General features: G+C 41.1%; 1 protein-coding gene across 5 annotated transcripts in view; it reads right to left on the reverse strand.

Annotated features, from left to right (window-relative positions):
- The window catches only part of dscamb (Down syndrome cell adhesion molecule b), a 127,037-nt gene extending 115,390 nt beyond the window's left edge, over positions 1-11,647 (reverse strand). For all 5 annotated transcript variants that reach the window (XM_061682193.1, XM_061682191.1, XM_061682192.1 and 2 more), the window contains exon 1: positions 10,963-11,647. In XM_061682193.1, the coding sequence (XP_061538177.1) occupies positions 10,963-11,017 (55 nt within the window). In that variant the 5' untranslated portion in view covers positions 11,018-11,647. The remainder of the gene's footprint in view (positions 1-10,962) is intronic.
- Between the last annotated feature and the right edge of the window lie 548 nt (positions 11,648-12,195).

Below are 12,195 nucleotides of genomic sequence, written 5' to 3' on the forward strand. Positions count from 1 at the left end.
TAGATCCCCTTACTGACACCACTTTATCACAAAAGGCTGAGAAATAGTTCCTGGATCAATATTACAATCCAAATATAGTGTATTCAAAAAGCTTATTGGCGGTGGCCAGATCAAACCTACAATCACAGTGATGAAGAAGGTCATCGCAGATCAAATATACCTCTGCAAACTAGGCAACTCAAATCCACAGTTACCAGGCCGGTTACTGGAGGGTGGGTCTGATCCAGTTACACAACATGGAAACCACTGTACATACGCACAGAATTGAGCCACCAGTGATTTGGGCCACTTGTGTGTACACTTCACAATTTCTACCTTGTGTGTGTGTGTGTGTGTGTGTGTGTGTACATGCATTTGTGGGTGCGCGTGTGCAAAGCATAGTCAATGTCTATTAAATGTGCTTTATAAACAATATTTCCTCCTCTCCCTGTGTCTCTGGTCTTTCTATAAACGTTATTGAGAATGCCTAATTATCTTACTTACTTATTTCCAGAGTTTAAGACAAGAGCTGGTATTCTCTTATCTGAGCCATAAAAATGTATTGTGCTTTTATTGCCAGGGTGATAATCTCTTTGAGATTATAATGTATACTGTCATGATGCTGTTAAGATTTTTATCACAATACTGTTTGAGATTTGTTTTGAATTGCTGCAAAGGAATTACATAGTTTTCTCTCTTTAAACCAATGCACCCCAAACTGTAATATTTTTGACAATACTACCAGCGTACCCTGATCCCAGTGGGGAAATTATCTATTTGTTCTGAAGAGAAAGGAAGCAAGGAGCAAAATCTATCTCGCAACTATTCCCATTTTCAAATATTTTGTCCACAACGGGTCTTGAATTTGCGTCCCTCTAGCATCCAATTAGTCATGTCATATATATTATTATATTATATATATGTCATATTTGATTTTACTTTTTTTTTTTTTTTTTTTTTTTTAATTGATAGTGTCATTATCAGGCCATGGCAGGCATTTGAAGCTATACTGCCATCCCTATTTTGTCCAAGAGACGTCTGTGACCAGCAGCTGGTGGAGTGTGTTAATGTCGATGTCACAGCAGCTGGCTGCTCTCATCCTGTTAGCTCTTTTGCCATTATCTCCCCACTTCCATCTTCAAAGCTGCTGCTGCGTGCCATGCTCGTTTTAATACTCCAGACTCATTTGACCGTCTTTATGGAATTATCATATTAAACATTTATCGCAGCCATTTTCCCTAAACCAAGCATGTTTATTCAACACTTAGGGGGACCACAGCACGTCTCCTTTCAGCAATCCCCCACCCCGTGCACACACTGCCTTATTTTCTCCTTTACTTCATTTCTTTCCATTTCTCCACCTCTCCCCCTCAGCCCCCCGTCTTGGTTTATTACCGCTCTCCATGTGCCACGGGCTGAATAAAAAGGAGCAATATTTGTCTACACTTCCTCTCCGGTCATCCTTTCCTCAAGTGACAGGGACTCTTGGGGACCAAAGAGACACAAATGTATTCTGAGTATTTTAATACCTTGACTGAATCAAGTCTTAATTTAATCATCTGATCAAATAGTAATTAGCATAATCACTGGTGGGGATGGATGTTCCAGATAGAGAGGCACAGAGCAATACTTAATAGACCTCAGCCTGACAGCAGTGTATGGGGACACTTAGCAACATGCAAATGGTGACATGCTTCTGGATATGGCATTTGGTCCAAATTACTCCCTTTTGGGGAGGATAACTACATTAAATTCTTCACTTCTTTTGTTAAATGACCGTGTTCCATTATGTTGCTTTTCCACTGCAGCACCAACTCAGCTCTCTTTGGCTCTACTTGCCTCGTTTTGGCGCAGGCACTTTTCCACTTCAAAATAGAGCCACTGGAAACTATTAAAAAAAAGAAAAGAAAAAAACGTGGCACATTGAATTGGAATGAGATTTGATTACAATCATCGGCAAGACTGTTAGTCATGGTAAGGAGACATTTTATTCAAGAGGAGACCAATGGCAGCAACAAAACAGACCACTACAGCAAAGTGGAGACAGTGCAGCTTATACTTATGAAAGCTCAATAGGCTATATTCTCCCGTATGCTTAAGTCAGAAAAGTAGCGCAGTGCCGCGCTTTTTTCCCCTCTGCGTCCATTCTGCCGTCTACTTAAGTCTATCACTTGCGTATCTTCTGGCCATGTGCGCACTTTGGGTGGAGTAACCCTAAAATGTGGGCGTTCCCTCTCATATTTAGCCTTGCGCGTATTCTACCCAAGATTTAAGCGGGTTTCCTCCTGTGCAGCGCCCCAGGAAGGTGCAACATCATATTGCACGTTTTGATTCGCTTGCGTGCTCCGAGCCTCTGACGACTGCTGCTGGCTCGGCAACTGACTCGACACACCTTGCCCATATACGCTCATCAATTGCCCAACAGCCATAATGTGACCCTGCCACATTAAACTCGAGGTGTGAGCGGCATTTTCGTTCCAAACATGCTGCACAGCAGTTTGGGAGTTTGTCTGAAAGCGCCACACAACTGCAGTCATCGTAATGGTGCGATGGAGTGCTAGATTTGGAATAATTTTGTTCAGATTTGATCTCATCGTCGGTCGTACAATCTGTTTAAGCGACACGTGTGTGTGGCGCTGGTATGGTTGCTGGGCAACGCTGATCAACAGCTGGCCGCTCGCTTTATTGATAACCTTCCAAACGCAGACTACATGACATACATATAGTGCAGTATTTATTTAATAGAGTAGGTATACAGAGAGAATACAAAAACACATGGTCCTTTAAAGGAGCCTGTTCGATGTGCCCACGTCTCACTGGACAGACGTCAATCACAAGAGAATTTACTGATTTCACAATTAAAGTGTGACATATGTCCCAAATGGATTTTAATGCCATTCACATGTCTCAGGAAAACTTCAGATTCCAGGAATACTACCCACCTGCGGACTTCAATGAGTCACGCCTCTCAAGCCCTTACGCGCAAAATGGCCGGGTATGTGCGAGGGATGTGGAATACCACAATGTACGAAGATTATTGATAATGCACTGAGTCTCCCGTCAGGCTAGGGGATCAATGAGCACCTGAAAGGACATAAATCAGGCCCCGAGGCGCAGCTACTACATGTCACGCCCACCAAGTGCCCCAATTAAACCCACAGTGCAAGCACACCTGCTCATTAGAACACATATTGTAAACCACATTTGTTTTTGCAGCTTATAGGTACTTGCGCATGAAGAAATACACAATAAAGCACTCCTAGTGCACCTGCAAACACACCCTCTTATAGCCCACTATAACTCCAATAAGATTTTTTTTTTTAATGGCGGGCTTAAAATAACTAGTTCTAGCTTGGTCTTTAGTCATAGCATCTGTGCCACAGTTTAAAAATAAAGAGCAGTGTCAGCAAAAACAAGCTGGACTCATTTGTCTATGTGTCACTCTGTCTATCCAGCCTTGCCTCCTCCATTATCTTGGACTGTGGCCCATCACACACCCAGGCAGTGAAATATCTCCTGAAAATGAAATTGAGCAGCGATGCAGTAGTGCAACATACAAAGCTGTAACTGTTGGAAAACTAGAAGGTCCAGGAGAGACTGTGTGTGTAATTGTTTAGGTGACGGTAGACATGCACAAGCAGCACCATTCCCGGCACATGCATTACGCACAGGCCCGAGATCAATTCTGCTTTGGTCCTCAACGTGTGTCGAGTTCAAAGCCTGGCCGTAGTACATGCAAGACTGGATTAAGGGGAAATATTTATGAAGTCCTGCTCCAATGTTTTTCTTGGTGGGTGATGGATGGCAAACTCATCACACTTCCACCACCTGTCCTCCACAATGAACAAATGCTCAGCTGGGGCATAGAGAACACAAGGATTGTTGGCCTGGCACACAGAGAGAAACATGAGCACTAGCCTTATTGTCGCTGTTGATGTTTCCCATTTTAAACTAGGATATGGTAATTTACCAAGGTTTAACGGTAACCTATTGTTTTTAAAAACCAGCCATTGTAAATTGAAAATCTTCCATTTTGCATTACAGTGGACCCCCGCTATTTGCGTCGGATAGGGACCGGGCTGGACTGCGAAAAGCAAGAATTTGCAGATAATTGACGGCCATTATAATTCATCCATCCATCCATTTTCTGAGCAGTCTCTCCTCACTATGGTCGCGGGAGTGCTGGAGCCTATCCCAGCTATCATCGGGCAGTAGGCGGGCTACACCCTGAACTGGTTGCCAGCCAATCGCAGGGCACATACAAACAAACAACCATTCACACTCAGATTCACACCTACGGGCAATTTAGAGTTGTCAATTAACCTACCATGCATGTTTTTGGGATGTGGAAGGAAACCGGAGTGCCCGGAGAAAAACCACGCAGGCACGGGGAGAACATGCAAACTCCACACAGGCGGGGCCGGGGATTGAACCCCGGTCCTCAGAACTGTGTGGCAGACGCTCTAACCAGTCGCCCACTGTGCCGCCCCCATTATAATTATTACATATATTTATAAAGCCTCAAAATTCCTGAATAATCGGGGATAAACCGCCAATCAGCATTTTTAAAACAAAAAAGAAAAACAATGTCTGCAGTATACTAATAATTCACATGGTAGCTTGATGAATTTACTGGATTCTTACGGTTAAAAACTGGATTTGTCACTGGATTCTTTATGTAAAACATTTAGGCTTAAGAAAGACCTGAATGATTCTCTCTTATTGGCACTGAAAGAACTATTTGAAGTGGTTGTAGTGCTGCTGTATGACCATACTGACTTCAAATATTTGGGTTGGGTTCAAAATATTAGCTGGTGTGATGCAGAGTAGTTCTATACCATTGCATAGTACAAACCAATTTCAAAACATACTGCATAGTTGAATGAAATTTGTCAGTTTCAATTTTATTATTATCTTTATTGAAAACTGAATGAAATGCTGCCACCAGTGGCACTCGTAGAACTGCGCGCTGTGCAAGGCCAGCAATGTTGCCCAATACGGCCGCATATAGTGCACTAGCCAGAAACTGCCACTGGCTTCCACACATTACTGTCACTATTGGTACTTGTAATGTTTTAATGTTTCACAATCGGTTAATATTCTTACAAATGACCACACACAATACATAAGCAGTTTGGGCAAGTTGGTTCAGATTACATTTCTTCTATTTGAAGAAATGTTGATGTATCATAAATATTGCTTGTTCCACTTCTACTGTATCTTGGGGTGAAGACCAACCTAGGGTTGGGCATTTGACTACAATTACTTGATGGGATGACCTCTCTCTCTTTCTGAATGTTCTGATCTCCTGTTGCAATACCAGTGTCTTAATGAGCCGGATAATGCTCTTCAACTTGCCATAACTGATTTCATGTTGTTTTCTCTCGCTCCCCCACTACAGTACCTGTGTGTAGTGCAGTACACTAATATGATATGTCACTTTGACAGGTGCTGAGCGAATGAAAAGCATCCTCTCTGCTGAAAAGCAAGTCTGAGAGGGGGAAACCCCCGCCAGATGTACTACAACCTCACTTTGCACGCATGATCAAACACCTAGATCTGTCTGCTGAGGGCTTCAGCAGCTTCTTTCCACGCAGATGCTAAATGAGATCGTTAACATTTTAATACAGGAGACATTTACACGCCAGCTTGTGCAATTACACCTCCGATTCGCTGGAATCCAGACAGACATAGTATGATCAGTAATTAGATTTTGCACTGGATGAAGCACACGCAAGCTCGTGGCCAAAGCTTGCACCTAATTAGAGTGCTAGACGGGCTCAAGGAGGCGCCGTGCAGTAGAGTAGCCCTTCATTATCCGGCTAGTACGAATGAACTATGGATATCAATTATGATCACACATCAGTGTATCCATTACCCAACATTAGCAGCCTTTTCAGCTGGAATCACTGAGTGGTGAGAATGTAATCCAACAAACCCTCTCATAACACACAAGTGAGCCACCGAGTTATGTGGGTTGCTATACTTAATCCAGCTCATTAGCTATTCATATCGGAGTAAAGCGGTTCAAGATGATCTATCACTTGACTCTGTGTTTTCAACATGTAATTAGATGTCATAGGCGGTGATATAATATCTGCAATCAAGCTATAATTATTTGCTAGTAAACATCCCTAATGTGTAGGACAGTAAAGATGATCAGATTTCACTTTATTGCACTCTGACAATGTCGAGCCGTTGTAGTCATCTGGAAGGGTCATCCCACAGTTCTAATTGGGTTCTCATCACTCTCCACTGTCTTGTTATACACACTGCTTGGGCCCTTCTTCTCACAGCCAAGTTGAATCCATCTATCCACCCTTGTCCCAGCCGGTGTTTCAGCTTGCTAGTATGAGGTCATGACAAAATTGGTAGGCTCACTAATCGAAGAGATAGCTTCCGTTTTTCTTATGTTTTTCTCGGCGAAAAGGTCAGAGATAATTGAGATAAAAATGTGATTGCATGATCCCCTGATCTCTGCCTAACTGTTATCTTATCGAACACATACATGATTAAGTCTTTAAGCCTCATGTGTATGACTACATTTAACCGCTGCTCCTCTTTACGTCTTTTCAGCAAGAATGTGAATAGACCTTTTTAACGGTTTTGCCTTGAGGCAGTGCTCAGGGAAAGATTGAATTTGTTTCCATTTGTGTAGAATATTGATGGCAGAATCGGTTCATTATTACACACGAAAAAACTGAAATATAATTTTTAATTTGTGTTAAGGCAAAGCAAAGCAAATGTATTCATATCGTGCATTTCATACACAAGGTAACTCAATGTACTTTACATGATTAAAAGCATTTAAAAACAAAGAAAGAAAGAAAAATGCTTATACACTTTTAAAACAAAGAGAAAATAAAATAAAAGTACAATTAAAACAGCATACAGTGCAAGAAATATAATTTAAAAACGTTTTTAACCGAGACGTCACTTCTGTTGGCAACTTATTTCATTTGTGTGCAGCATAATAACGATATGCTGCTTCACCACGTTTGCTTTGGACTCTGTGCTCCACTATTTGACCTGTGTCTGTCAATCTCAGAGCCCTACTGAGTTTATATTCCATGAGCATTTCTTTCATGTATTCAGGACCTAAACCATTTAGTGATTTATTGACCAGTAGCAGAACTTTAAAATATTTTCTAAAGCTGACTGGGAACCAGTGTAAATACTTTAGAATTGGAGTAATATGCTCTGACTTCTATATTCTGATCAGAACCCGAACTGCAGCATTCTGAATGAGCTGCAGCTGTTTAATGCTCTTTTTAGGGAGTCCAGTCAGAAGACCATTACAATAGTCAAGGCTACTTGAGATAAACGCATGGATGAGCTTCTCCTGGTCTACTTGGTACATGCAAGCCTTCACTCTGGATATGTTTTTCAGATGACAGTTTTAGTAATTGATTTGATATGACTGTTGAAAGTCAAGTCAGAATCTATCAGTACACCAAGGTTTCAGACTTGATCTTTGGTTTTTAAAGAGAGTATTTACTATTTACAGGTATTTATTAACAGCAATCCTCTTTTCTTTATTGCCAAAAACAATTATCTCAGTTTTGTTGTGATTTAATTTAAGAATATTTTGGCTCATCCAGTTATTTATCCGTTTCAGACAGTGATACAACATCTCAATTGAACTATAGTCATCTGGAGACACTGCTAGATATAACTGTGTCATCTGCATAGCTATGATAGTCAAAATTAGAGTTCTGAAGAATTTGACCCAAGGGTAGCATATACAGGCTGAACAGGAGAGGTCCAACAACTGACCGTTGAGTGGCCCCATAGGTCATTGCCATTCGATAAGATTGAATTCCAATGGTTACAAAATAACTCCTTTCCTCCAGGTAAGACCTGAACCATTTAAGGACTGTTCCATTTAGTCCTACCCACGTTTCCAAAGAATGCAGGTCTTCATGTTCACTTTAGAAATGACATATCAAATAAATGAGGCTACATCCACGTCATTACAGATATTTTTCTATGCATGTCGGCCTTTTGTCCACATCCATTTATCAGGGCACCTAAAACGGAGCTACTGAAAAACTTTCTAAAACTCACTTTTCCCCTTTAAATTCTGCATAAATCAGATTTTGTTTTCAAGTTTATTTAGATTGTTATATTTTTTGCACACTATAGGAGCATCAATGTTGTATTATAATTTGAATATGAAGAACTTTGTTTTTTAACTTATGGAAAAAAAGTCAAAAGCATTTTTCTTTGTTAGCATATGAATCTGTAAAAAAAAAAAAACCACACACACACAAAAGACCATTTGGAGACTGGACAGTGACAATGCAGCTCTGTTAGGCTTATACTGTACTGTAATTGTTTGAATACCACTTGACGGTGGGCAAATGAGTTTTCATGTTGACAGATATTTTGTTAAAAGGGCATCTTGTGGGCGGCACGGTGGACGACTGGTTAGAGCGTCTGCCTCACAGTTCTGAGGACCCGGGTTCAATCCCTGGCCCCGCCTGTGTGGAGTTTGCATGTTCTCCCTGTGTCTGCGTGGGTTTTCTCCGGGCACTCCGGTTTCCTCCCACATCCCAAAAACATGCATTTATTGGAGACTCTAAATTGCCCGTAGGCATGACTGTGAGTGCGAATGGTTGTTTGTTTCTATGTGCCCTGCGATTGGCTGGCAACCAGTTCAGGGTGTACCCCGCCTCCTGCCCAGTGACAGCTGGGATGGGCTCCAGCACGCCCGCGACCCTAGTGAGGAGAAGCGGCTCAGAAAATGGATGGTTGGATGGGCATCTTGTGTGGACTTCGGTTGTTGTTGTTTTTTCTTTTTTTATGTGGCTCATATACTTTATATTAACGACCAGTGTAAATGTGGATGTAGCATAAGTTCCCAAAAAACGGATGGAGCTGAAATTAGCTACATTCTGTATGAAAACAAACACTCCTCTTTGTTGGTGCGGGAGCGGTTTTGATTAGCTCCTCCCACTGAACTCCAAATCCAATGTCTAAAACATTTAGCATTCTATAAACATCCATAACGTAAGAGGTTCTATCGTGTTGTGATGTGGTAAGACAATCCCATGATGCAGTGCAGAAAATGGTAAACAATCAGAGCACAGGAACAAATATGATCCTTTTTTTTCCGCCTACCGCGGTATAGTTTTCTATACACCTTATGGTAAATGTTTTTGGACAGCCATTAAGGAGGTTACCATAGAGACAGGCCAGTGAGCATGTGATAGGCCTAGCTCTGAAACAGCAAGAATGGTCTAGAAACCAATCATTGTGCTGCCTCCTGTCTACAAGGTCATTCATTCAGTCTGACAATGCCTGCTCAGCCAATGAACACCTCATTTTCAAGCTAATCAACAATAGTTAATAAAGCAGGCCTCCTCGACGTTGAAATCTAATAAAATGACAACACAAACAGCAAATGATGAAACATGTACTTCTTTTAAAAAAACAATTTTTTTAACCCCCCTCCCCCTCGACAATGTAACGTCTACACTCATGGCAGCCTAATTCCTATCATTTGTTTGCCACAGGCCGGTTCAATAATGCCTCACACAATAAAAATACAGACTCTTGCAAATCAGTTGATTTAATGTCACAGTCAGACAATTATGATTAATGAGGATTCTTTATTGTTCTTTTATGAGTTTCAGTGCAAGCTGAAGGGAAACATCATTTTAGTCAGTGTCAATATATGGCACCGGATGAAAAAAAGAGGCAACGCCGAGACCAAAACCCATTCTGAAGCCTTATTTTATCCTCCCAGGCAGAAGGGAAAATCCATTTTAGGGACACACCATATCACATCACAGCTCCTCAATGCGGCTCAAATGTATTCATACCTGTAAAATTCACTGTTCCCCACATTTAAACAGAAAAAAAAATTCTGCTTTGTGCATTTAGCTTTTCTTGACCCTCCATTTTGATTGTGTACAACTATGTAAAAATCTAAGCCCCGATGTGTTTTTGCACGCATTTTACCATTTTCTTTCCCTTCATCGACCCTGCCTTTCATACACACCCAGGCAGTCATAATGCCCTCCTTGTAGAAGGGACGCTGACCAATAACTGAGTGCAATCAACTAGGAATTTTCTTCTATTGACTATAGAAATGAAAATTCATGACACAAATAAGCTTGCACAACATCCGCCACATGTGTGATCTGGTGTCCTATCGCAAATATACCAGTCTAAGAAAACAACAAGCAAACCTGAATACATTTGAATGACACTTTTGGCCATTTGAATGGAAAATGCATGTTTAGTGTGTTTTGAACTTTAATAAAATTCTAATAAATATGACCTCTGTACAATGCATGATATTGCATTTTAGTTTTGGATTACTACTACAATTTTATGATGGTTTTCTTAATTTTCCCATTTATATAAATGGAAAAATATAAATATTGAGCCACACTGATGGAGAAAAGAGGGCGTAGTATATTGGGATTTTATTTAAAGGTGCAATAAATGACACTATCAATTTGTTGTTATTTGTTTAGTGTGCATACATTTTTCTTAATTTTTTGAATGTAAATTTGAGCAAATCTGCTAAAGGAAGGGCACTGGCAAATCAAATGTTCATTGTATCAAGTACGTCACCTATTACTAAGGGCCACAGCGGTGCAGAGAGAATATGTAGCATCAACAGTTAAATTTAAAGACAGACATGAAAATGCAGTTTTCATTGAAAAGACCACAGTAAAATTTGAAATTATTCCAAATCAAATTATAATGAATAATAATAATAATAATATTGAATATGAGCACAAACAGATGCAATTTGTCTGATCGAGTCATCTATAGAGATGTATTTTGGTGGACAGCTTGAAGGGTTTTCCATGGATCTTGTGCATGCTTCACCTTCCTTTATCAAGGGTGTCAGCTTTTAGACAGTCATGCAAAATCCATTTCATGTGGGTCACATCCATCCTCCCTCACTATATGTGTCATATGCATCAATAATAAATGTGTACATTAAGAACAAATGAAACTTACCATTCAAGATGCTCTGGAACAAGGTAAAAGCCAATATCCACATGCCCTGCTCCATTCAATCCCCCCACAGCTATGCTTGCTCTTCTTCCTCACACCGGTGCCTTCCTGGGGTTCTCTTCAGAGTGTTTAGGGTGATGTTAAACATTTGTCTTCAAGCAAACCGCCCCGAGTCTTGTACTTTTAATTTGTCCTTGCTACTTTTTTTTGCCCCACTTTTGGAGCATCAGTGAGCCCGGTGATTGTCTCGGGGAGTGCTGTGCACACTCTCATCTGCTCCGCGCCTTGCTGCTTCTCAAAAGGATGCTGAGGGGGTGAAGACCAGGTGTGTGAGCGCGCGCGCGCGTGTGTGTGTGTGTGTGTGTGTGTGTGTGTGATGCTGAGTCAGAGGCATGCACGAACAGATCATTAAACAACGGAAGGTTCAACTGCCTAAACTCAATTTAATTTAAAAAGAAAAAAAAAGAAAGAGAGGAAAAGTCCGACGCTCCAATTACCTTAATTAACTAACAGGTTATGTTTTTAGCGGGTGGTTTAGAAAGATTAAATTAAACATACATAAATGAACTAGCGAATAAGCACTCAAAAAAGAGGAAGGTGCTGGGCTAAGGTTGTTTTGCGCTGGGATTCCAAAGTCAAATCATCTTCATCGCCTCTGTACGTCCAGCAAGAGGCGAGCAAGCGCATCTTCCCCGCTGCCGCTCTCTGTAATCGCACCACACGGACTCTCTGGGAGCATTACATTGAATAACCCCCCCACCCCCTCCACACACACACCCCATCCCCCCCTCTTCCCCTGCAGACGCTTTAATTCCTCATTGCCTTAAAGGAGCAGAGGCGGATACCCGTCGCGTCCTAAGGGCAACACGCCACAGGAGGACGACACTCATTTGCATTAAAGAGGCGGCTGCACCTGACGCTCTGTTCGACCTCAGAACATAAAAGTTTTCAGAGTCTAGAATAAAGTAGATTAATATGGGAAACTAAATAAAAACATGACGAAATTGTGACCCATGACAAAAATGAGTTTGACACCCCTGCTCTAAGGAGCTAATATCAACTATCTTATACATTTTCCAATCTCCTTTAGATCTGCTAAAATGAGGGCTAAAATACTGACAGAGTATAGAGAAACTATGAATGTAGTTGCAGCAAAATGACACGATGACAATGTGGTCGCCATAAACAACTACGATCCCTACACGATACAAACATTTCTCACCATCTCATTGTTTG

The sequence above is a fragment of the Phycodurus eques genome, chromosome 7 (genome assembly GCF_024500275.1).
Source record: "Phycodurus eques isolate BA_2022a chromosome 7, UOR_Pequ_1.1, whole genome shotgun sequence".
Classification (NCBI taxonomy): domain Eukaryota; kingdom Metazoa; phylum Chordata; class Actinopteri; order Syngnathiformes; family Syngnathidae; genus Phycodurus; species Phycodurus eques.